The sequence below is a fragment of the Taurulus bubalis genome, assembly GCF_910589615.1.
Source record: "Taurulus bubalis genome assembly, chromosome: 16".
NCBI classification, from domain to species: domain Eukaryota; kingdom Metazoa; phylum Chordata; class Actinopteri; order Perciformes; family Cottidae; genus Taurulus; species Taurulus bubalis.
In genome coordinates this window covers 5,601,708-5,628,389 of record NC_136604.1, presented here as the reverse complement: position 1 = coordinate 5,628,389, position 26,682 = coordinate 5,601,708, and the positions used below count along the sequence as shown (strand labels likewise).

At 44.9% G+C, this 26,682-nt stretch overlaps 1 protein-coding gene across 1 annotated transcript in view; it reads left to right on the top strand.

The window, feature by feature from the left end:
- Positions 1 to 26,682, top strand: part of hivep1 (HIVEP zinc finger 1) — a gene marked incomplete at its 5' end in the record, with an annotated part of 47,559 nt that overhangs the window by 17,340 nt on the left and 3,537 nt on the right. Inside the window, 4 exons of the mRNA XM_079232179.1 lie at positions 17,189 to 17,242; positions 19,953 to 25,720; positions 25,848 to 25,981; positions 26,096 to 26,271. Of these exons, the coding sequence (XP_079088305.1) occupies positions 17,189 to 17,242; positions 19,953 to 25,720; positions 25,848 to 25,981; positions 26,096 to 26,271 (6,132 nt within the window). The remainder of the gene's footprint in view (positions 1 to 17,188; positions 17,243 to 19,952; positions 25,721 to 25,847; positions 25,982 to 26,095; positions 26,272 to 26,682) is intronic.

The following is a 26,682-nucleotide window of genomic DNA, read 5'->3' as shown; positions in this document are numbered from 1 at the left end:
TAGCGGGCCGTGGGAGGCTGTGCGCCACAAGTAGGTTTATAGCCGCTAATCTGATGTGTGTGAGTTACGGAGGAATTAGTTCTGTTTTTAGATCCTCCATCCCGCTTTGTTTTCTTTCTTTTTTTCCAGGAGAGGGAACACTGCTGCTCGGCAGGGAGGGCTTTCCCTGATTTAAGAGAAGGGATTTTTTTCTGTTGGAAAAAAAAAGGAGGAGGAAGAGAGGAGAGGAGAGGAAGGGGGGTGAAGAAGGAACACAAAGGCAGGAGGAGGAGGAGGAGGAGGAGGAAGAAGAAGCGTGGTTGCTGACAGTGAAGGAAACACAGGAGTGAGAAGTGAAAGCGCAGCGACACAGCTGAGAGGACGGAGGACAGACGCTCGGCTCTCCGCTCGCTGGGGAGTTTCAGTTGTCTTTTTCTTTTTCTCCCTTCTAAGGAGACGCGAGAGGCAGAGGAATGCCAGCGGGTATTAGTTGGGGAAGTGCCTGACTGTTAGTGCGTCTGTCTGGGTCTGGAATGTCAGGTGTCCCCCTTCCTCCTCCTCCTCTTCCTCCCCCGTAAAGCACAAGTGACTCCGGGAGGGAAACCAGCAGCAGCAGCCGGCGGCGGCGGCTCCTCTCTCTGAGAAAGTGTCGACTTTCTCCGGTCCTCCTAACAGGTATGCGGGACGCAGGCTGCTTGCTCTGCTGCCTTTTGGACGACATTATCTCTCTTCCTCCTCCTGTTCTCTCGTTCTCTACCGTGTCATTGCATCGTTTCACTTCTCATTTCTTTCTGCTTGTGTTCCCCTTCCTGCCTCGCTGTTTGTAGTGTTTGTTGTTATGAGGTGTGTGTGTGTGTGTGTGTGGAGGGAGGGGTTGGGGGGTGAAACTAGCTACTGTATCAATGCACAAAAGTCAGAATATAGTCTAAAACCATCAATCTCCTACAGTTTAAGCCTTAAGGTGTCCAACAACAGTCCCAAAAAATATCCAGTTTGCTTGTACAAGACAATATTTAAAATATATGTTTATTTATTCAGTTTACCAGAATGTAAGATGAGCAAAAAGCAGAAGACGAAAAAGATCCTCACACTTGAGAAGCTGGAACCATGAAATGTTTGTCATTCCTGCTTCAAAGCCTTATCAAATTGAATCAGCTGTTCTTATTTTACAGTTAGAATTCAAACTGGGAAGTAATCGGAAAGCCACAAAGAGCATAAGTTGTTGTTGTTTTTGGTTTTTAGTTTAAATATGATTACTGCATCCCACACAAGCCCCCAAAAACATTTCCCGCTGCCCGTCCGGCGCCTTTCTTATTTACATCTCCTCTGAGACGTGTGACGTCACAGGATTAGCCCGTGGATGAGCTGCCGGTGTTACGCAACACGCTCGGCCCGGAGACAGAGCAGAGCTGAACTGAGACACTTCTGACTTGTTCTCCAACACATGAGGTCATCAGACTCACGTTGGCCCCTGGTGTAAGAATAGATGCGTCTATTCTGGAGGAGGAGCCCGCTGGGGTCAGGGCCGCTACGTGACCTCCTCCTGACCGGACTATTCGTTTGCAAACATCCTTTTTGTTAATTTGCTTTCCTGTTAAGTTCCACCGTAATTACATTACGCTCTTTTTTTTTTTTACATGCGTCATCTCGTTAGCTCTCCCGGAAACGTCCTCCCCTCCGTTAAGCCTCCAGTGGTGCAGGATTCCTTAGTGGGTGTCACTTGCATTTATACAAACAACAACTTTAGAAGCAATTTGTTAAGAATAAAAAAGTAAATATGAAGAAATGTAAAGAGTAAAGTTTTTACGCTCAGCTGAGGTGAAGAGTTGATATCATTAAAAACAAAAGTGAAATGGGAACAGGCATTTTGACCGACATGGAGCATCCAGGGATGAGAACAAAACCATCAGCTCTACGTGGAGCAACAAGGAGACCGCAATGTTTCTCAATTTACAAACAAAGCAAAAGCCAAATGTCCAATCATCTATTAATTCTATCTGCATTCTCGTCTACTTCTCTGACAGTTTAAGGGCACCAGCTGTTTTTTTGTGATGAACCGTCTCCCAATATTGACATAAACTAGTGGTCGTAAATGGAAATGGGCATACATTTTCATTTAGTTTTTGTAGATTTTCTGGAAATCATTTTGGAAACGTGATTATTGTCTTGGTAGAAAAACAAAGTTGTGAGTAGAGCTGCAACTTTTACACTTCTTTTGTAATAATTGATTAATAATTTTGTCAACATGGCTCTTTAAATGTGAGACTCCTCAGCTTCTCTTTCATTATAATGAACTAAAAATCTTAAGTTTTGGACTGTCGGTCAAACAACACACGGTCATCTTGGGCTCGAGGAAGTCGTGATGTGCGTTTTTTTTGGAATGATTAATCAATAGTGAAAATGACGTTAGTTGCAGCTCCAATGAGAACAGCCATCGATATTTTGGATGTGAACTTGTGAGTAGAGCAGTTTGGTTTTAGAAGACACAGACATGTTGTTGGTTTCCTCGTCCTGGTTCTGTTTTTAAACTCTGGTGTGATCGAATCGGAGGAGAGGGAGTGTGGGCGGCGGTCGAGGCAGGAAAGAGACGAGAGAGGGAGAGCATCTGAAATTGGGGGATGAGGTTGAGGATGACGGGAAGAGGCAGAATGGAGGGAGGAGAACGGGAAGACAAGGTGGGGAATTGGGGATTTAGAGGAAGAGGAGGAGGAGGAGGAACATAAAAAGACAGTGAGGGAACACCATGTCTCTCGAGCTCGGTGTGGTTATGTAACGTTGCCGCCTGCCTACTGATGATGGCAGAGGAAAGCACAGAGTAACAGCAGTGAATGGCGTGGAGGTGGGTGACAACAATAACATGACAGAGGAAGACTCTGTGGCAGTATCCACCAGAACCATATTAAAGGTCAAACGCTGCTTTTACGTTTTGTGTAATACCAGAATGTTTGTTGGAGGTTCGGCAGACAGTCGATTGAAATGTGGTCGTGAATCAATGGATTCTGGGGGTTTTGGCTGGAGCTTGGACAAAGCAAGTTAACCGGAGACATCAATTTGAGATTTAAGAAATTCTGCAAGGCGTTTTTTCACTGACATTCTATTGACCAAACTATTCATTGATTACATGATATAATGAAAATAAATAATTGTTAGTTGCACCCCTAATATGTACATGGACGACAGTAACTGTAAGATGATAACCGTCAACAGTACTTTTTTTGGACCACGCTCACCACCATGGAGTCATCCAGGATGGTTTCTGTGAAGAGCAATATTGCTAAGTGATGGGCTTCTTTACATTTTTTATATGTTGGTTGTTTTTACACAGGTTGACCTGTTAATGTCTGACTCTTAACGCTTCACTGGTTAACATACACAAGGCTGTCTGGTATGGCCACTGTTGAAACATGTCCCTCTGTGTTTACATGCAGTGCCAGTCATGCATATACGAGAGCGTGTATGTGCTAAATGAGCTATAAAAGCAGATGGTTGTGTGGCGGCATCCACAGAGAGAGAAACCACAGAGAGCCTCAGAGCAGCTCCAGGAGCACTGTGGGAGTCTGCAGAGCCGGCCACCAGTCTCTACAGACAAGCCAAGTGCACACTGTAGCAGCACACTGTAGCAACACACTGTAGCAACACACTGTAACAACACACTGTAGCAGCACACTGTAGCAGCACACTGTAGCAGCACACTGTAGCAACACACTGTAGCAGCACACTGTAGCAACACACTGTAGCAACACACTGTAGCAACACACTGTAGCAGCACACTGTAGCAACACACTGTAGCAACACACTGTAACAACACACTGTAACAACACACTGTAGCAGCACACTGTAACAACACACTGTAACAACACACTGTAACAACACACTGTAACAACACACTGTAGCAACACACTGTAGCAACACACTGTAGCAACACACTGTAACAGCACACTGTAGCAGCACACTGTAGCAGCACACTGTAGCAACACACTGTAGCAACACACTGTAACAGCACACTGTAGCAGCACACTGTAACAACACACTGTAGCAACACACTGTAGCAGCACACTGTAGCAACACACTGTAACAACACACTGTAACAGCACACTGTAACAACACACTGTATGTAAGAAACACATTGTAACAATGCTCTTCATGGTAGAACACACACTGTAACAACACTGTATGGCAGAACCACACTGTAACAACACTGTACGGCAGAAACAAACTTTAACAACACACTGCAGCAGAAAAACACATTGTAACAACACACTGTATGGGAGAAACGCATTGTAACAATGCTCTTCATGGTAGAAACACACTGTAACAACACTGTATGGCAGAACCAATATGTGACAACACACTGTGACAACACTGTATAGTAGAACCACAATGCACCACACTGTACAATGAATAATCGATTATCTAGTAGCTGCTTCTCTAAACCGGGTACAGCTGAAGTCTTTATTTCACAATCAAGACAAGCCAAAAAAGGACACTGGTTTGAATTGAATCATAATGAAATTCCATGCTGGCAACGTGTTTCACATGTTTCCACGAACAACACTTCACAGAGACTTGCATCACAACAGCCTTCATTACCATCTCAGCTCCTCCCCTCAGGAGTGAGCAGTGGGAGGCAGCGGATGGGGAGGCTGAGGGCTGTTTGGCAGAAAGGAGGAAGAAGAGGGTAGGTGAGAGGCAGCCCAGCTCCAGAAGCTGATCCTGAGCAGGATACCGCTGCTGTTTTGTAACATGATCAATGACCTCCACAGCGTTTAGATCCTTATTTCTTGTACGGGCCCACTGCCTTTTGTTCCACCCGCTGCCTCAGCCTCATAAGCTCCAGATCTGATTAAGAGTTGTCTCTTTTCCTAGAAGGCTTGGCAGCTGCAATAGTTTCTCCTCCCGTGGCGAGGATGGCGCTGTGATTAGATTCAGAGATTGGAGAGCAACATCTGTCAACCCGATGAAACTTATTGGCCAGATATGTGTGAGATTCCCCTGATTGGACTCACGGTTGCATCGATGCCTGTGAGCTATAAATGTGTCTCTGATGAAAAGTGGTCGTGTTCAGGCACCTCGGGAATTTTAGCAGCTGTGGAGCAACTATTCATATCCTTTACTTAGGTAAAAGTACTAATACCTATATTAAAAAATAAAAAAGTAAAAGTCCTGTTGTCAATATCCTGCTGGAATACAATAAGTATTATCAGTGAGAATGTAGGCTGCTTATGAAACTTAAGTATCAATACACCTTGACTGATGTATTCTTTTATATATATATATATATATATATATATATATATATATATATATATATATATATATATATATGAATGATATTATTAGACTTCATACGGATACTCCAATGTGCAACAGTTTTTTACTGTTGCAGTAAAATCTTGATTTGAAAAGTAACCATTTACTTTCTGTTTGCTTTACTATGTACGATCTAAATGTAGTGGAGTCGAAGTTTAATGTAGCATAGAATGCAAATACTCAAAGTAAAAGCACAATCTCAAGCGCGCTGGTTTCAAACTGCTGTTTGACATTTTGCTTCTGATACAAGTTTAAGTCTATTTGCCCAAAAATCTGCTCATTCCGGATGAACAAAGGGACGTGTGAATGTGGCCTTTGTGTGCGGCCTGATGCGGTTCTGACCGCGACTACGTGTTAATTTTTTGAGAGGAAGCCAAGTGAAAAGAAGGTTATGATGGGAGCGTTCTGTATAGTGTCTAACTCTGCGATTGGACTTTGTTATTCATCGACCGTGGTTGTGGATTGGTTTCAGTTTGGTTTGAAGGGGTCAGCGTGGGCGTTTGGTTGTATGCGGTGAGGAAAGAACTTTTTTTTTTAAACAAAAGACTATTTCCAAGCTGACTGACTGATAGTGTGTGTTTGTGTGTGTGTGTGTGTGTGTGTATGTGTTTTTTCCAGACCGCTTTAACCCAATGGACACCCAGCACGCAAACAGGGCAGAGCATTAGGCTACTAGCTGGATTACTTGATTCAGGCCCCGGTGCATTATCAGCGGCTCAGCTGTCATTAACTCAGATTGTTCCCACAGGGCCGAGGCGGGGCATCCTCCACCTCTCCCCGCAGCGACACGAACACTCACACGGGCAGCGGTCGCACCGTAATCCCTCCTCGGGTCATTTTTTAGAACAGCAGAGGTCCGTCTCAGTGACTCAGTGCTTATTTTTCGCCAAGACCAACTCTATGCTGTCGCTTCGGTCGGTGTAATTACAGAGCGCGTTGTTGATTCTGGAGTCTTTGCCTGTGAAGTATTTATCATCTGTGCCCCGGCGATGACACTGCAGAAACTGCTTGGTCACGTTGTTTGCTGTCCCTGGCTCTGTGTAAATATTCATCACATTTCTTTCGGAACCTCTTTTTGTGGCTAAACTGTAAAACCCTCAGAATTCCCCGTGATGATCAAAAAACAAAGCAGAGGGAGCTTCCCTTTTCCCCCCAGTGTAGCGAGGTTAAACGTACAGGTCAGCTTCAACCGAGGAGCACAATCTATTGTTGACTTTTAAAAAGTTTTCACGTTCACTTCCAGACTGTTGTTTTTTTCCGCCCACACACTTGATTATCTCTCCTCTTTGGAGTTATAAAGAAGAACAACATTGCTCCTGGGTGTCTCCGTTTTTCCGCAGTTGAGCTAAAGAACACAAGTGGTTTGCTGCTTTCAAGGCCCGACATGCATCTACAGCAGTGATTTTCAACCACCGTGCCGCGGGTGTGTGCCGTGAGAGATCGTCAGGTGTGCCGTGGGAAAATGTCCTATTTCACTTAATCGGTCCAAAAAAATATTATTTAGTTGCCGCAAATATTTTTCCATTGTTGTGCGTCTGAGCCTGCAATTTAGTGACTGGTCTAGTAATGAAATACTCTTCAATGCCAGTATGTAGCACGATAATTACCTACCATATATGCTGTATTATTCTACAATGTGACATGTTGTAACTTTTTTGGTTGTTGGTGTGCCGCGGGATTTTTTTATTGTAGAAAATGTGCCGTGGCTCAAAAAGTCCCCCTTCTGTCAAACATGTGTTTTGCTTGTTCATGTATGTATGTATGTATGTATGTATGTATGTATGTATGTATTTACAGACACACTGAAAGCAAAACAAAACTATGCAACTGTTCAGATTTGACCTCTTTGCTGAGGATATGAAAGAGACGCTGGGTGAGTGAGCTGTTGGGCAACCAGCCGTTGGCAGGGCACGTTGAATTCCTCCCCCTCCGACACCAACGGCAAGAGGGACGGAGCGCGAGATGGAAGGATCCCCTGAAGGGTGCCAAAGCCGGTTTAAGTGACGTCACCCGGCCTGCTCTGTTTGGGCAGGCTCTCCCTCCCCCCCCCCCCCCCCTCCCCCTTCCCTCCCCTCCCCCCCTCTTCCTGAGCCTTACAGGAATTCCCCTCCTCGTCACATTGTTCGTAGGAAACCGCCCCGCACCGCTGCAGAGTCACAGCTGATAGGGCGGAAACACAGACTTGTGACTACTTGTGTTGACACTGGAGTGAGTGAGTGAGTGAGTGTGTGTGTGTGTGTGTGCGTCTGTGTGCACTTGTTGTTCTTCTTCCATACTGTCTTTTGTTCCCGAACAACAGGAGCTTCTGAGTGCTTGTTCCGTGAAACGACAGCAGGGTAAGAAATGAATATTTAGTCCTACAGACTGTTGTGACCCGTCCTGCATTATTCACCGCTATGAAGTAGCTGAAGGGGCCGTCTGTGTCACGGTGAGGTCAGACGTGTGTGCAGCAAACTATTTAGTTTGTTTGTGATGGTTTTCTTTCAACATCTAATAAAAGTAGCGAAACACCTCCGCTCTCGTCAAACTGAGTGAGACGAAGTGAACGCCACAGACAGGAAGCAGTCAGTGGGCTGTCGCTCAGCCACGGCGCCACGGTTACCAACAAGTTCCCTCAACCGAGGTGCAGAGCGCTGCTTTCAATTTTGATTTGACAGGACCTGCAGGGCGCCAGGCCGCTCTGTCCAAAACAGACTGACGTGTAAGTCCTGGGTTTGATTCGTGATGGCGTTTGATTTTTTTTTTTGAACTGTTAATTGTTACTGTGAAGCTCTCCGTTCTCTGAGACTGTGGTTGGTGACGCTTATTTAAAGAGCTGTATTTAATACTCTATTTATAATGAGTGACGTTGACCTGAGCAGAGAATGAAGTCACCCTCCTGCATGTTATAGTGCACGTGAGCGCGCACCACCGATTAGCTCGAGCTAAGGGCGGCTAGTCACGATAGCGCTGGCAACCCGGCAGCGTAGAGCGCTCACCCTCCGGTTCCCCCTCAGGTGAACACCTCCGCTGTAGTCAGCGCCTTTTAGCATCGTTAGCTAGGAGCTGCCGGCTCACCGCCACCATGTTGAGAGCCGGTGAGAGGCAATTGAAATGCTCCCGGTGTCGGATCTTGCTCCTTTAAGTGCTTAGCTTCTGCGTGTATAAGTATGTCAACCCGAGGGTAAATAGTTTATTAATTAACTAGGTCGCAACTAACAATTATTTTCATTGTCGTTGCAATTAATTAATTAAAAATCTCAGGAACATTCTATTAATAGTTTTCTTTAAGGTGAATTTTATTTAAGGGAGTTGTTTGACATTTGGAGAAATACACTCATTCACTTCATTGCAGAGAGTTGCACAAATATGACGCTGGGGCCCGCAGTCGATTAGCTTAACTTAACATAAAGACTGGAAACGGGTAGAAACAGCTAGCCTGGCGCTGTCTCGAGGTAACAACACCTGCACACGTGTGTTTTCTTACCTTCGGATGGAGTCACGCTAGCTTTTCTTCCACCTGTTTCCAGTCTTTATGCTAAGCTAAGCTAACTTGCTGCTGGCTGTAGCTCAATTTAATTTCTAAATAATAATATTAAAGGGAGTAGTAATGTTTCATAGAGTATCCAAGTCACAACAATAAAGAAACATAAAACAGAAATAAGTATATTAAAAGTAACAGTAAAAGAACAACACAGAAGTGACTTCTTCTTTTTTAGGTGGGAAGATTGTTGTGACGCCCTCCTCCCCCTCTCCCACCTCCCCCTCCTCCTCCTCCTCCTCCTCCTCGAACTTCTTCATCTTCTTCGGCTGACGCACAGAGCTCAGTGTATGTGTGCACATTTGAGTTGTTGGCTCTGAGATGAAAATGAAACGTGCTCGGCGTCCCACGAGGCCCGTCCACAGACTGGCCGTCAGTCGCTGAGCTCGGTCAGTTCTGTGTCGCAGCACCTCGACGCCCAGAGGGGAAGTCGAGACGCTGACTGGATGAAGTTTGACGTGCAGCTTGTTTTACTTCCGAAAGACAGAAATAAAAACGCGGGCGTTTGTGTACAGGCGGACTCGCTGCTGAATTTCAATGTTGTCACGTCTCCTCTGAAACAGTAGCACTTTACCATTGTCCTCTACTATCTGTGTCCACCCCACTAATAATGATATGATGACTGATAACTGATGTCTCTTCAGATGTTACAAATTACTGCTTTCCTTCGTCTTCAATCGCAGTCAATTAAATAACTTAGAGGCGTTCCTCATTATTTTATACCATCAAAACATTTATGGATTGATCAAGGAAACGATCGACAGATAAATCTATAATGATGATACTTGTTGGTGACAGCCCTTTATCCCATATTTAAAAATGACTGAAATGTTGCGCAAACATGAATGCATTCTAATAATATAATATATAATAACGTAATAATGTATTTCTACTTTAAAATGCAGAACTTTTACATGTAACAGAGTGTTGTTTACTTCAGTAAAGGACCTGAACACTGCTTAGCTCTGTTCAATATGATAGTTTACTGAATATCCTGTTTAGTCAGATACAAAAAAAACACTTTGAAGACCTCACTTTGGGGAATTGTGTTTGGCAATTTTGGTGAATAAATCAGTGTTTCTCCAACGTTTGGGCAACAAGCCGCATAATGCATTTTTTGCCCAATTATGAGAAGTTTAACCTAAGAGGATACGAAGGTTCCTCTTAAAGGGATACTCGCTTTATTTCTTTGAATTATGGGTAAAACGCAAAAATTAGTAATTTGTAGGAAGAAAAAAGAGAAACTGATATTAGAGGAATTGAATGTAGAAATGTTTTCTTCCTGTTAATAATCATCAGAGCCTTCAGACTGAACCCGTGCCCTTCTAGGTCCATTTATTAATTGATGGAAGATTAAAGAGATCAGCTGATAAAGATGCTCGTTGCAGATTCTTCTGGGCATTTTACAACATCCGGAATAAAACAGGCTTCACATCTTTCGTGATTTGTGACTGCGAGGGAAGGAACTCATTATGTAGTCTTCCTCGCTGCTGTTCCTCTGCATGGTGTTTGGAGTCTGCCTCTTTCTTCTCTTTTTCGGTGCCGGCAGATTTCATTTTTTGGGGGGGGGTTAAGTGTGTATGTGGTCTGAAAAAGATGGAAGCAGTACTATTTCCCCCCTCACCCCCCCACACACACACACACACACACTTTTCTACCCACCCAGCCGAGTTCTCGTTATATCAATTTTTCACAAGGGTGCCCACGCAGTACCAATAATCAGTGGCCTCCAGTCTGCTGCTGCCTCCACCTACAGAGTCCTGCGGGGGCAGCAGCAGTACAGTTAGAGTGTGTGTGTGTGTGTGTGTGTGTGTGTGTGTGTGTGTGTGTGTGTGTGTGTGTGTGTGTGTGTGTGTGTGTGTGTGTGTGTGTGTGTGTGTGTGTGTGTCAATATTTCATTTGTATTACAAGGTAATGAGTACGTGTCCTTTCTGTTATTTTTAGAAAACGGGACGGGGACCTGGAACAAGTAAATCCACATTTCTGCTTCGAGCTGAACATCTTGTGTGTGTGAGATCAGCATTTCTTCTTTTTTGTATTTTTTATAGATATGCATTATTAAGGATGCCCACCCGAAGCTCTAGTTAAGGCGGTGTATTTTTTGCTGTTGTTTTTTTTTAAACTCGTACCTGCCCTGGCTAATTCTCATTCAACATTTCCACCAGTTGATGGAGGATCGACTGCTGCCTCCTTCCCTCCCTCCCTCCCTCCTTACCTCCCTCTTTCCTTCCCTTCCTCCCTCTTGATGCTCAGCAGTCAACAGCTGATCTCCACAGAGACAGCAGGACTTGCTTGAATTCTTTGTTTTCGTTTTTTCCCGATACACCAAACCCTCCTCTTCCTGTCGCCTTGTTGCTCTCCATCTGTACGCCGGAGAATAATCCTGGTGCAAATGCAGCGCCTGTGTGTACCTCGCTGAAACATTATCACGTTTCTATATCTGTTTTTCATTTTTCTTAGTTGTGAAAGGTCTGTCAATGAAATGCAGTTTAAAGTGTTCTGTTATGTTGCTCTCTCTATATAAGTAAAAGAAAAATTAGCCCAGACTTCATAAAACATCCCTTGTTAAATTATTAATCTCTGAAATTAAAGATTCAAAAGAGTAAATGTCCGTCATTGATGCTTAATAATTCATCAAAATCAAGCTCCTCCAAGGACAAATTTGTTAACGAATATACAAAACATGAGCTGGTTTCAGCATTTTGTAATGTTGATTGGACAAAAGAAAGACATCTCTTGGGACTTCAAGACATTTTTCATTTCATTGTTCATTATCTAGTGACATTTTATCCAAAAAGTGTCCAAGATGATGTCTTCAAGTGTGGTGGGTTATTTTTTTAATCCAAAACTCAAAGATATTCAATTTAGAACATTAAGAAAACCCGAAAAACTTGTGTGTGTGTGTGTGTGTGTGTGTGTGTGTGTGTGTGTGTGTGTGTGTGTGTGTGTGTGTGTGTGTGTGTGTCCGTCCGTGTCCAACCAGGAGGCTTATGGGAAATGTCTTTTTTTCTTCTCGTGAATACATGACGTGAACAATATCCCGTGAACACACGTTATGTGCAACAATGAATTTGTTTGAGCGTTCCCTCGTGGAAGCACCACTACGAGGGGCGTTACATTCTGGGTCGGCTCGGCGGCTCGATTCCCTGCCACGCCCGTCTCCCGTCTGTCATCTTCTCCGTCTCTGTCCGTGCTTTTGTTGGTCACGTTTGACAGAGCGAGCCACTCCGGCTCTCAGTCCGGCTAATGTCCGGCGGAGGAGGAGGAGGAGAGTCACTTTGCGCCCCCCTCTCAGCCAGCTGATGATGATGATGATGGACTGCAGGGTAATGGGACGACGGTGGGGGGCATTCCTCTGCTCCGCATCACCGTCTGGGAGCCCTTCCTGTAGCACTTGTGAGCCTCTCAGTCTGGACTCCGCTTTCAGACCCGGTCCGTCTCCCTGGAGGCCGCCTCTCCGTGCGGGCCTGTGTCGGATGCTGACGGTGACCTTATGGCCGCTTATTGCACGGGTCAGCTGCTGAGGGCTGCAGAAATGCTGCGTCTCCTCCCGCAGGCCGCAGGAAAGGGAGTAAAATGAGAAAAGGTTGAGATAAGATTAACACACTTGGAAGGTGACAGGGAATTCTGCAGAGCTCATGTGATCATTATCAGAGGAGGTTTAATAGGGTTATTGTCATATGAAGCCTGTTTTTTTTTTTTAGGGAGTGATACTGATGTAATTATAAAGAAGAAGACTTTACTATAATTAATAGTCTATAAAATGCCCCTCACAAGTTCCCAGAGCTCAACGTGACATCTTCAGATGCTTGTGTTGTCTGAACAAAGGAGACAAAGTGCAGCAGGAAGTCTTTACGTTTCAGAGGTTTGGATGATAAATAACTTTTAGCATTAATCAACAACAAAACTGTTGATATTGTTTGTGACGGATCGTATCTGATGTTGAGTGTTCAGCTCTACCAGCAGCAATGCTTTGTCTGACTACCTGTTCTGTTCTTACATTTTTTAGTAAATGGATAATCTGACTAAATATTGGATTAATTCAATTTGGGCTAGAAAATAAATTGTCTTCATACTTCCTGTTTTGTACAAACTATTGCATTTAAAATAAATAAATAATAATAATTGATTTTAAAGTTATTAACTGACCGTTTAGAGGGCTGTAATTAACATTTGTTTGTATTATTATTCTTCCGTGCTACACAATACCAGAAAACAGTTTGAGCAAGGGGGACCTCAAGGTCATTTGTATCCAACAAACAGTCCGAAACACAAAGATATTCAGTTCACTACAAAAATGGCTAGAAGCAGAGGACTGTCTGCTTTTCTTCTTCTTAAACAATTGATGAAATATCAAAGTAGCTGCTGATTAATGGACTCGTCGTCTCAGCTGTACGTTCAGGTCTCCGTCTGCTGTTGTGGAGGTGCTCGAGTTACATAATCTCCATCTCCCTCCTGCACAGTGACGGGGAAGAAGGGGGCAGCTGCCGACTCCCATCTCGTCATCTTCAGCCTGCTGAGGCATCTCCTCCTCCTCCTCCTCCTCCTCCTCTCCAAACACTGCATTTGTTTGCTTGGCCACACTGTGCGGTTCCACATCCAGCTGGCGGTGCACCCAGACGTCGAACCTGCTATCACTGTATGTCGTGTCGAATCGTCAGTTTGCTTCACACCGACGGGCGCACGACTTCAACCTTTTAACGCGCGCATGACCTTCAATATCGTCCTGAACTATGAAATACGGCGAGATAAAGCGATGCGGCAGCGTCTGCGTCGTGATCGCTCGTGGACGCCTTGTCCGCTGGCTCTGGCTTGTTGCCGGTACACTGGTGTGGCGTCGCGCATACTGATGACACCAAAACCCTCACAGATGCAACTTGCCACCCCAAATATATATCTTTTATACAGGGAGAGCTGGAGACGGGTCCGGCTGACGTGAACACCGTGCATATGGACTCTGAAAAGCTGCCATTGATGCCCGCCATTTGGCAAGTGGAGACCCAGCAGGGAATGCTGTCCAGCAAAATACGAATGTGTTGCAGGCTGGCGGTGATGGAGGGGGGCGGGGTGGAAGGGGGTGGGTATTTGTCGGCCAACAGACAGAAGGGAGTGATGGGGGGGATCTGGTGCAGTTGTGCCGCGGCTGCTCCGTGTGGGTGGAGGTTGCCACTTTGCTGTAATGTAACACTGTTGGTCATCACACAGGCGGGGGTCGAGTTCCACACAGAAGTTCGGTTTATTGGGCCCATTTTCCATTTAGAGGCGAGCCGGTGCTCCGGCTCATTAGCATGTGTTTGTGTCCGCGGCCACGTCTTCACTGATAATTGTCTGTCAGACGCCTTAATGGAGTTGAGATGCGCTTCCCCTCCCACTGAGCGACCCCCCCCCCCTCCCAGTCCGCCTCCACCTCCAGGCCACAGCTGACGGGCTGTGAAATAACATCAGGTGGGCGTCGAGGATGGAGAAGCACGATTCCTGTACGGCGTCACCATGGCCCCTCCAGGCGCAAATAATCACATTTCCCAGTCGACAGCACAGAAAGAGGAGTGGGCTGGAAGATGCTGGAAAAGAGGAGGGGGGGGGGGTTTCATTAAAGATTTGCAGTTGTCATGACGGCAACGAGTTTGTTGGCGTAGCCTCGCGCTTTTTGGCCCCTCGCAGCCCGATCCTCGCGTATCAAGTCGGCCACTTTTCAGACCGAAACCTCGATCTGCATTCCAGGTTTTTATCCCACGTTCGTAGTCTGCTGTCTAGCAGCGCTGCGTCAGGAGAGTTGTGAGGGAGTTCAGCGGGGAGACGAAGATGGGGAAAAGGGAAAGATGGATCCACAAGATGTGTCAGCTGTAGATGAAGACCGAAGATCACAGCCACATGTTCAAGTGTATTGACTCATCGTCTAATGAATTATGGAAGACAGTCAGATGCTTTTCCTCTCTTCCAGCCCACTGAAACCAAATGTATTGGTTCGATCGGAACTTTCTGCGCAATGTAAAGTTGAGTAATAAGCGGGTCCTTTGGTGTGTTTGGAAGCCTCAAACTGAGTTACCATGTTTTCATCAGTGTGCTCTGGCTTTCATCATCCTCTTGTGTTCCCGCGGTTGCAGAACAATTGCACAGATTATCGGAGGGAACCGTGACCTCAGGTGAAACATATGGGCTGAATAGCACCCCGACCACCTCGGCCATCATGAAGGGAAACATGAACGACCCTGTAATCATTCCCTGCTGTACTAATAACTCTGCGAGCTGTGCATGGAATATCCTTTGAGGCAGGCGCTGCCTTGTCCCTTTCCACTGATTTGGGGGGTTTCCTGTTCTTTTCCATGCTCCAGAGCTTCACTTTGGCGGGGTGTCACTCAGCGGGAGGGGGGTCCTCTCCGTGGCTTGTTATGTAAGAAATGCAACCCGATCTTTAATAGCTTACACTGCATGGTTCTCCCACCATACACAACCACTAATAAGATTTGTGTTGGGCAGTAATCACTCGCGTCTCGGTTTGCCAATGCGGTCTAATACGAGACATATGTGTCAGGCTGCGCAAACAATGAAGCATATGCTCGCACAGAAAAAAAAAAGAAGGAAGACAGAAATCGACCTCCAAATATTCTAACCACTAAAATAAGCATTTATTATCCAAAATTGGTTTTGCAATAGCGGGCGTTTGCTGGAGGAAGCTGCGAGGTCGAGCTGTGGCAACCCGCGAGGGAAACTACGGGATCCTCTCCGCGGCACGCCAGGAAAACACAACCTGCCTGGTTCCCTTTCGTAGGAGGGCGTTCACATGGCCATTCATATGTAAATAGAGCCAGACACACAAACACATACCTCTCTGTCAAAGACAGACGCACACACCCTCTGCCCTCTCTCTCCTCATGAGCCTCGGTTGCTGTGTTTCTGCTGGCAGGGTGCCTTTGTTTTGCTCCACGGCAGCACAGGGAGGGGCGGGGACGCATTATGTAATCCGTGGCGTGTGCCTGGGATACAGAAACGGAGATAGAGACGGGCGTGACTATAGTAACACACACACACACACACACACACATATGATGACATAATCCACTGACCTCGTCTGTGGCCCGCTCGTGTCCTCCCCTCCCCCCAGACCCCCTCCCCCGAGCGTTCCCGGCATCTCGCTGCGATTTTTGGGAACCACAGAGGAACGCCCTCCCTCCCTCAGCCTCTGTTAGCATCTGTGCAATCTAGGAAAATATATACATATTGTTCCCATTGGTCCTCGAGGATTCGTCTCAGGCAGAGAAGCTACGGCTATTTTTCCATCTCGTTACCAACATGCAGAATCCTCACTGGTCTCATTTACACACCTCCAAAAAAAAAGCAGAACTCATTTTCACGCTGCACATCCGCACGTTGCTGCACAAACCGATTACAGCAGCTGACGGTAAACAAAACTGCCTCGTGGTGAGCACGGCCCAGAATGTGTTTCACAGAACAGAAAGTCGAGAGAAAAATGGGGAGAAATACAAAAAGGAAAAAGAAAAAGCTTCTGATGGCACCAGATCTCCATGAAATAAGGAGGAGAAACAAACCGTTAAAACGAGAGCTTGCACTGAAATATTATTTTTATATTTGGGTATTAGTATCAGTCACAATTCGGCCTGTTTAAAAAAAAATAGATATATATAATTTTTTAAAGAAATAAACAAGTCTTGGACGTGCACACTCACGACGTGCACACTGCAGCAGCGCTCCCCTCTATTCCACTGTGTAAGCCATTCACAGCACATGGAGCCAGCGTATGTAATTAATATTGATTACAGTAACACAAAGTTAACACCGCGTTCACCTCCCACACATCCATACGCTTGTGTGGAAACAGGTTCTTCACCTGCTGCATTGTGGGTGATGAGTGTGACGTATGGGAGAGCTTCCCAGAGGGGGTGTCAATGGTATTTAAATATGCTAATTGGCTCGTGGGTAAGTTCTCGCTCCGTGAGAATGAGAGCGAACTGAACCTGTGTGTCATACATACTGTGTGTGTGTGTGTGTGTGTGTGTGTGTGTGTGTGTGTGTGTGTGTGTGTGTGTGTGTGTGTGTGTGTGTGTGTGTGTGTGTGTGTGTGTGTGTGTGCACGCAGGGCTTGCCCCCCTTCATAATTACAGTAGTTTCCATAATGGAATAGTTCTCTCTCTCTCTCTCTCTCTCTCTCTCTCTCTCTCTCTCTCTCTCTCTCTCTCTCTCTCTCTCTCTCTCTCTCAGCTATGGAAGAATATCTGTTTTTCGTTTGAAAGCCCTTCGTCCTGCTGCAGCCGTGTGGGAAGCGTCCCCAGTATCCATCAGTTACATTCGGCACTGCCGTTCTCCGTGGAGCGAGAGTCCGTGAGCATTTGTGCTGAAAGTCTTTCTGTTCTTGTCTTGCAGATAAAATCGAAGAGGCCCAGAAAGAGCTCAAAGACCCCAAGGGCTCGCAGAAGGGTAAGAGGGGTTTTTCTTTTTTTTAATCAAGACTTTTATCATCACATTTATGTATGTTTTGAAGAAGAAACGGGTGAAATGTTTTCTGTCATTTTAATGGCGTTTTTTTCTTCTTCTGTTTACCGCCTGCTAGTTTAAAATGAATAAAATGCCTGCTTTGGGTTTTTCACTAAAAGCTAAAAAATAAATGTAATTCACTGCTCTGGAATGTAAAGTGTTTTCTTTTATTAGTGGCGCAGAAAGTATTTATTTTTTGCCGTCTTTATTGTTGCAGTATTGTTTTTTCCCTTTTTTATTTAGTTGTAATTTAATGACACTCCATTATTGATTGATTTACCCAGAATAGTATATTTACACTATGTGGAGTTAATACAAATAGTTGGTCACTAGTTGCTGTGAATCATCTGGATCTTTGCAGCAGCCACCACATTTATTTTTAGTCCTTCAGTAAAACTATTTGCAATATAAAAGTTTACTTGGCTTCTCAGTTCCAGAGTGAATATTTTACAACAGTCATAATTAGATGTTTAAATCCACTGCAGGAAGTTCAATGATTGCACTGCAATTAAATGTTTTGCTTCACAGATCATCTCTTTTATATTTAATTAGTTTAATAATTGGTTTAAATACAGTGACCTTTGCATAAAGAGAACACTACCGCAATGTCACTACAACAACACATGAGGGACATGTTCTTCTTTTAAGTGGATTGGTATGTCACTACATTCCAATAGAAAAGCCAGTTTGTTTGAGCCGAAGCGGCTTCATGGTCTCCGTTTAAGCCGAGCTTAACTCATCATCACTCATTGTCCTTATTTAAAAAAAAATCCCAGCTCATTTGCGGGACATGCAAGCTTTGATGGAATCATCTACTGTGACAGAGATTGGGTGGAGACGCTCAGTAGGAAGAGTTAAAATAAGAATAAATAAGATTATCCCCCTCTCAAGGTGCAGCAGGTACTGATGTCCGTGCTACCGGTCGAGCGGTAATCCTTTTGACAACCGCCTCTAAAAAGACCTTAATGCTATCAGAAGATCTCTCACACGTACATCACTCGGCCACTGTCTTTATTGTATACAAAAATCACAAGCTTCATACGGTTATTGAATAATTAGAGAGGGGAGGAAAACGACATGAGAACAAACTGATTGGTTTAATTGTATTGCTATCTGACGATAAGCCTCAACAGCGCTTTCTAAGTTACAGCTGAAGACAGACAGTGACAAATGGTGTTTGTTTTGCAAAGTACTTTTTTTTTTTTTTATGATGGAAAACTTGTGATGAAGTCATGGAATCTCTTCCACAGACTTGTCCTAGTTGTGGGTATGAAGACATAATCCTTTTCCCATGTCTTTCAGTAGCAGTTGATACAAATGTGTTTCTCCGAAGTTAATAAAAGTCACGGGGTTTGCTTCGACAGCGTGTCACATCGGTTGTGTGCTGCTTTTAAAATGTTTGCGTGTGTGTGTGTGTGGAGAACGGATTAACGCATGTCGAGGCAAGGCGTTCCTCAATCTACTTATACGAGAGACCTTAAAGGAACTGTGACCTCATCTTGGGAAATACCTACACAGGCCAGGAAACTGTGACGGGGCACTGCTAATCTTACGCAACATGTCCTTAAAAACACACGGCTGAATTACCACTCGACAAATTATGGGACTGCGTGGTTTGGGTGTGCCCTTTATAAAAACAGTGCTGCTTTATTATTGGAATGCCGTTTTGAAAGCACCTGCGTTTTGTGATCGGCCAAACCTCCGTACATCGAAGGTCTTGTGTAATGAAGCGTGGGCCTCTGTGCCATTACTCACACTGCAAATGACATGTGAGGGGGAATTGTCTAAATTATATACAATATATCCCCATCCAATTTCATCGAAAGAATCTACTAATAAAAACTATTAATTAGAATGAAGGGGTACCAGTAAGCTTCAGTGAAAGCTTTTAATAAATTGACATTTCAGTATTTGCTGTTGAGTTCAAGCTTTTGCCTTATATTACAGTTATGTATGTGAAACATCAATGATGTAATTGTTTTGCATTATAATTGTATGTTCGTCGCTGGTTTCCAGAATGACTACATGGCTCTATAACAAAGCAATTCAAACATAAATATTAGTTTTGATTCAGTCTGAAGGTTCACAGTGTAAACCTCTACAGTTTGCACAGTTTATATGGAGGAGAATTCCTATAATAAAGTAACTATCTATCTATCCTTAAATAAAGGTTGGAGGCAAATAGTGTATAAACTTAAATAATACTTCTACTGCTTTTTGGTCGAAGAAAGAAATATAATGTTTGCAGAAAAAAAGGTTTTAGATCATCTAAACTGTGTTAAAGCAAATTAGGAATGAAAGTTGAATATAACTGATTTAAATAAGAGTTATGTAATTGAGTGCCATAGCTTTGGGTATTGGTCGGCTCTCACTTCTCCACTATTTTACTAATTTGAAAATGGGTACTATTTTTAAACCAAATGACTAAAAGTCTAAAGATTCTGATCTCTGAATGTAATATAATATGCTAGAATTATCAGCACTCTCTAGGTTTGAATTAACTGCCATTAGTTTCATGTCCTTCATTTCAACAATTTAACACATGAAATATAATTAATTTTCTCAGAGGGGGCTTTTCAGCTCATGTGGGGAAGGTTTGGAGAAAGATGGTGTTGTTGTACCAACTGTGCTTTTCTGTCTCCTTCTCCCACAGGGATCTCTGAAAGCAGTCGGAGAAATGCAGATAACATAAAAGGCCTGAAGAGGAAAAAGGTTGTCGCAGAGAATCGTCTGGAGAAAATTCCGAAATCGCCGGTGAAGAAGCCCCTGCAGTTGAAAACATCTGAAACAGCACTCCACGGAGCAGTGTCCAAGGAAACTTCACCTTCTTCATGCTGCTCCTCCTCCAACAGCCCTTCCCCCAATCCTTCATCATCACCCAGTGGGAAAAGAGACCCACAATATGCTCAACCAGTTGCGACATCCCCTCACAAGGGGTCACCTTCCACCAACACTGAAAGGCTGAAGCCGGAGGAAACGACTTCTCGTCCGCCATCGCTTGAGTCCGCTGCTGGTGAGGAGGGCTCGTTGATCAAAGCGTCTCAGTCTAAAGACAGCAAGAGCAGAGACCCCAGCTTTGAGGGAGACCCTTACCACAGCAGTGCTCCACTTGATGTTCTACTTAAGGCCATGGAGCCAGACTTTAGCTCACTGGCCGAGAGGAAAAACCCCTTGCAGGTCGCAGCCATCGGAGAACCAGCTTCCACCCTTAATGCTCAATCAAGTTGTGAATTAACGACAAAGCCAGCTGTCAATATTGGTCTCCAGAACCAACCTTCGCATATGCAGACATACTATATTGACAAGCAAGGCAACTTTATTGGCATTGCAGCACCACTACAGACATCGACACAGGGTATCCCCATGCAGTCCTCTCCACTTGCTACACCACATTTTATGCCAGAAAAGCCCAGTTTGCACATTAGCTTTAATACAGGACCATCAACTATAACCCATGCACCTGTTCCCTCAGGCGCCAACGCTTTGCCACAAAGCCAACCGCCAGTTGTGCACACATGCCAGTCCCTCTCAGCAAGTGTTCCCAGCACCATTCAGGTCCCAGTTACACCTTGCAACAACCAAGTTCAGATGACCTCTGTAATGAATTTTGGTGTTGATCAGGCTTCCAAGGACCAAAAGCCGAAGAAGCCTGGAAAGTACGTTTGTGAATACTGCAGTCGGGCGTGTGCAAAACCCAGCGTGCTGCTCAAACACATCAGGTCTCACACAGGAGAAAGACCATACCCCTGTGTAACTTGTGGCTTCTCATTCAAAACCAAGAGCAACTTGTACAAGCATAAGAAATCACACGCTCATGCTATAAAACTGGGTCTCATTGCACGCTCTGAATCTGGAGGTGGCTCACTCTCTCAAGAATCGGACAAAGCCCTCGGAACACATTCAGAGGCCGAGGAGAGTGGGGACAGTGACGAGGATGGTAGCAATGCAGACCTGGACCCTGACTCGTCACAGAGCAGTGTGGCAGCTTTGTCTGAAAATAGCTTACAGGGTGTAGGTACAACCCAAGCATGCCACGGGGAAGCAGACTCTTCAGCTGTGTTTGAGTCAATTAAACCAACACCAGGTCAGAGGGCGCATGAGCCCAAAGGGACAGCTGCACTTCCAAAAGTTGTTGTATACCCAGTTAATGTCTCCCCTCTGAGAGCAGATAGCCCAAGAGTTACATGTACAGCACCCGAGCAAGCGGCCGCACAACGGCAACGAGAGTTCCAGACTGCGAATATGAGATCAAGCGTCACAGTGCTGTCATCTCTCAAAGAGGTGGATGGTACGAATCCCTCACTAGATACTGTGAGTGAAGATGAAGACCAGCATTGCAAGTCTCCAATGTTAGGTGGGCATGCTCAGCTTCAGAGGCAACAAGCAACCGATTTCTCTCAACAGCAGCAGGCCAAGTGTCTACTAAGCCCTCGCAGTTTGGGAAGTACAGATTCGGGCTACTTCTCCCGTTCTGAAAGTGCTGACCAGGCAATGAGTCCACCCAGCCCATTTGTTAAGATAACTCCACCAGTGGAGATTGAAATTGCCAAGAATACCCTTCCCAGTGTCCCTCCTGTGGTCGCAACAGTAATGCACGTAGCAGCTGAGCAGAAGCCACGAGCCACAGAAGGTCAGATGCGTCCACCATTAGAAGCCAAAGCGCTCTCTCTGGAAGAACGAATTTCAAAGTTGATATCTGATAATGAGGCAGTAGTTGACAACAAGCAGCTGGACAGTGTAAAGCCAAGGAGGACATCTCTCTCAAGGAGAGGCAGCATAGACTCCCCTAAATCATACATATTTAAAGACTCTTTTCAATTTGACCTTAAACCAATAGGAAGAAGGTCAAGTTCCAGCTCAGACATCCCCAAGTCCCCGTTTACGCCGACAGATAAATCAAAGCCAGTATTTCTTCTCTCTGTACCGTCTCAATACCCACCAATGGATTGTTTGCCAATAACAAGAAGTAACTCTATGCCTACGACACCAGGACACTCTGCTCTTCCCCTTAATGTTGCCCCCCTCCCCCACCCACTGCGAATTTGTCAGTCATTTGATGACAAAATGAGTTTGTTCAATGATGATGTATTTTCATCGGCCCCATCAACCCCAAATCCAGCAATACATTCTCGTACCTTAGTCAGACAAGCAGCAGTGGAGGACTTTTCCACTAGTGAGGGGCATGGCCTCCCTACGGTTCGCTCCATGGATGAGGGCTATCATGGTCAAAGCAGTTCCACGGAGCTGATGCAAAGAAGCAGATCATTTGAGCACAGTCAAGAGAGAAACAAAAAGCCTCAACAGAACAAAGGCACGATGTATGAGTGTGAAACGTGTCGTAATCGGTACAGAAAGTTAGAAAATTTTGAAACGCACAAGAAATTCTATTGCTCTGAGCTGCATGGTCCAAAAAACAAGCCGATCACGGTGAAAGAAACTGATCAAGATGTTTTTCACGTGAACACAATGCAGCCCATAGTCCCTCGATCAAGTAGTGGCTCGGGAATACTTGATCAACAGACATCAATTAGGAAGAGAAGGAAAATGAAAAGTGTTGGAGATGAGGACGATCAATCTCCTACTGACACCATTCCACCTTGTTCAGTTAGTTTTGAGCTACCGACGACAGCTTTGGCAAATCAGAATATTTCTCAGCATGCTGTAATAGTGGACATACAGCCCAAAAACAATCAGTCAAAGCTACCTCAGATTCAGCTCTTAGCAAGAAGTACTTCGGATTCCAGACTGTCGCCAATACGAGAGACCCAGATCAGCACTTCTACTAAAGGAGAATTGCAAAGGCAAGGCAGTGGTACTTCAGTCATCAGGCACACCAACTCTCTCAGCAGACCCAATTCATTCGAAACTGAATCTATTGACAGAGCCTCTCCTGTTGATATTTTGGAGAAGGATCCCCTCAACAAACTAAAAACTGATGCAATAGCAAATGTTTCAGCTGACAGCTACCATGAAAAAATGTCCCAACCCAAGAATGCTGACTATGGGAAACAAAGGCAGGAACAGTGCACTGATGGCGCAGTCGCAGCAGTTGGTGACAACACTACCCCTGTCCATCAGTCCCGTCTGGTACGTCAAAATAACATCCAAGTTCCTGAGATTCTGGTCACAGAGGAGCCCGACAGAGAACATGAAACACAGACTACTGAGCCATCGGAAAAGCCTGCAGATCAATTCAACTGGCCTCGGAGAAGTGAGAGTTTGTCCAAGGTACCAGCAGAGAAACTTCCGCCAAAAAAGAAAAGAATTCGTCTCGCTCAAATGGATCACTCCTCAGGTGACTCAAGTTTTGAGTCCAGCCTCTCGCGAAGCCTCAGCAGGGACAGTAGTCTTTCTCGTTGTTCCAGCATCTCGGCCTCTTTTGACAGAGATGAGCCATCTAGGTCAGAGAGTCCTTCCAGAGGAGAGTGTGTCAGCAAAGTTCCAGAGCCTAAAGGTTTGCCAATAGCCTTTAACACCCTTGGTGTGCCTGGTATGATGAGGCGTGCCGCATCTGAACAGATCACTTGTACTCAACCATCTGTGGAGATTTCATCCGACTACCGTAGCAAGTCCTTTGACTGTGGCAACGTATCCCCTAGCAGATCTGTGTCACCTGCTGGCAAGCCAAAAAGTGGACAAATGCCCCAAGTTTCCCAGGTGCCACTTATTGAAAGGAGGCGGGGTCCATTAGTTCCCCAAATGTCTTTAAAGATAAGCCTCGAGAGTCAGCAACCTGTCCGAAAAGCTGTCATTCCTCTAGATAAACCTCCCATTACAAACGTTAGCTCTTTAACTCCGAATAGATCCCAGCAGATTCACATTGCGAATAGGCGCAACACGGCTCAGCCTTTTGTCCTGAACACTGGAGAAGTACCCTTGCTAAATAATGAGCAGATGGTGCAAAGCATTCATTTGGGGAGCCCAATTCAGCAGCCTCAAGTCCATGGCCTTCCACACCCTTGGCATCAAACATCAAGGGTTCAAATATGCCAAAAGATACAACCGCCTCTGAGCCAGATCTTAGTTTGTCGAGAGAATGTCCAAAACAAACCAGCCAACCCTGAAGAAAAGAAAGAAAGAAGTTTTGTGCCCAAATACCAACTGCAGTATCCCGCTCTAAGAGCAAGCCAAACATTTTCATTCTCCAGCACACAGGGCACGCATATAGCTTTGCCAGTTTTAACAATTCCTATTGCTAATCCAATTTTGAGCACGTCGGACATACTCCAAAATGTATATGGGGGCCAACCCAATCAACATACCTCTGAGATTAAGACACAGACTGTTGTTTTGTCAGGTGTACAGCAAAGGGACCCATTTAATCCGACCCAAGCAGGTGTTATACCATTGCCACAGATCCTCATCACTCATGAGCAGATGCACTCTGCTCCCTCCCTGTCCAATAAAAATAGCCTCTTATCCACTCACAGTGTAGAGAGTGACACTCATGCTGTACCAACGATAAAGAAGGACAAGACTCAAACAGTTAACACTCACAACCACACTGGTGAACAAGCACCTTCTCTTGGGTCTTTACATTGCACACAGAAACTGTCATCAGTGACTCTATGCCCACAGCAGGAACCCACTGCTTCAAGTAAACGAATGCTGTCACCTGCCAACAGCTTGGACATCTATATGGAAAAGCATCAGAAACGGGCTAAGGATGAGCATGGCGTGGCCTGTCTCACTGACGGCCGATCGGTCAATTATCTCAATTCTAAGATGTCAGAGGTTACCAGACAGCGGAAGTTTACACTTGTTCGGCAGGTTTGCACAACTGAACCAGTGGACAGTCCCATTGAAACTGAGGCCCCGCCTCTGCCGCAGGTTAAAACAGATGGAGAGAAGGACTCACAGGCTACTGATGACGTTAAGCCCATGTCACCTGACAGTGCTGGGCTGAATAAAGACACGAGCACTGTTATTCATGAGGAGGCAGGCCCTGCCCTTAATAATACACCTGGTAGCCAGGGCACCTCCATGCCAGCTAATAACACTCTGAAGCCCCAAGAGAAAGCTGAGGAACAGAGATGGACTCCTGCCAAATCTCCTATTAGGCCCTCGAGCTTCCACGGTGGTCAGGTGAAACTGACCACATCTGTGTCTGTGGTTAACACCAAAGACAGTCATCGCCTGTCTTTCCCCAGCCTGAAGACTGCCACCACTTTCACATGGTGTTTTTTGATGAAGAGGAAACCACTTCATGTTCAACAGACTGACCTGAAGACATCAGCCTATGCTGTCTGGACCGTCAGCCCTAACAACCAAAACCTGCTGGGGTTGCCCACCAAGGTGGTCATGTCTCTGTTTGACTCCAAGCAGAGCTCCAAGAAAATACACTACACCTCGGCCATCAAAACTAGCGAGAAATCGGACATCTTGTCTTACTCGAGCAAGCTGAAAGATGTCATGCCCAGGGTAAGATCTGATGCAAAGTTAGATTTTTTTTTTTTAATTTTTGTTTTTTGTTTTGTTTCTCATACGGTCCTGACTTTTCTTCTTAAATTAAATCAATAAATACATCAGTCACCTCTTCTCTCTGCAGGTGCCAATAATCCAGAAGTCTATATCAGTTGAAAGCAGAAGTAAAGTGCAACCAGAAACTGCGGCCAGCAACGAGTCAGACAAGGACGTGGCATCGAAAACAGAACCAAGACGGGTCAAAATATTCGATGGCGGGTATGATTCAGAACCATTCATTAGATTCATATTACATAAATATTTGAAATCTATTAAGCTTGGTTTGATGCGTTTCTCTTATTTGTCCTTTGTGGTTCTGTTGCAACCCCACAGATACAAATCTAATGAGGAGTATATTTACGTACGTGGGCGTGGACGCGGTAAATACATCTGTGAGGAATGTGGGATCCGCTGCAAGAAGCCGAGCATGCTACGCAAACACATCCGCACTCACTCAGATGTCCGGCCGTACCACTGCGTCCACTGCAACTTCTCTTTCAAGACCAAAGGTTGGTGCTCATTAGCCGATCAGTGTTCAGAGCTACACATCCAAAGCCACTGCTCCTTTACATGACACAGTTGGAGATGCATTTAAGTAGGAAGTTTGAACTTGTTTGAATGCAGTGACATGTCTGGACTTTACCAATAATCAATTCAAACATCAATAATCAAATTAAACATATTACAATCCAGATGTTAACCATCTATGTGATTTCTCAAAATGTAATGTTTTTTATTGAACTGCATTGTCTTTTAATATACTGCGCTTTATGTGGTTTTCTATATTACTGAATACATTTACACCATGATGAATATGGTACCTCAAATTCTCATAACATTTTGGGACACTGACCTCATATCAGAACATACACTTTACAATATATATATATATATATATATATATATATATATACACTATA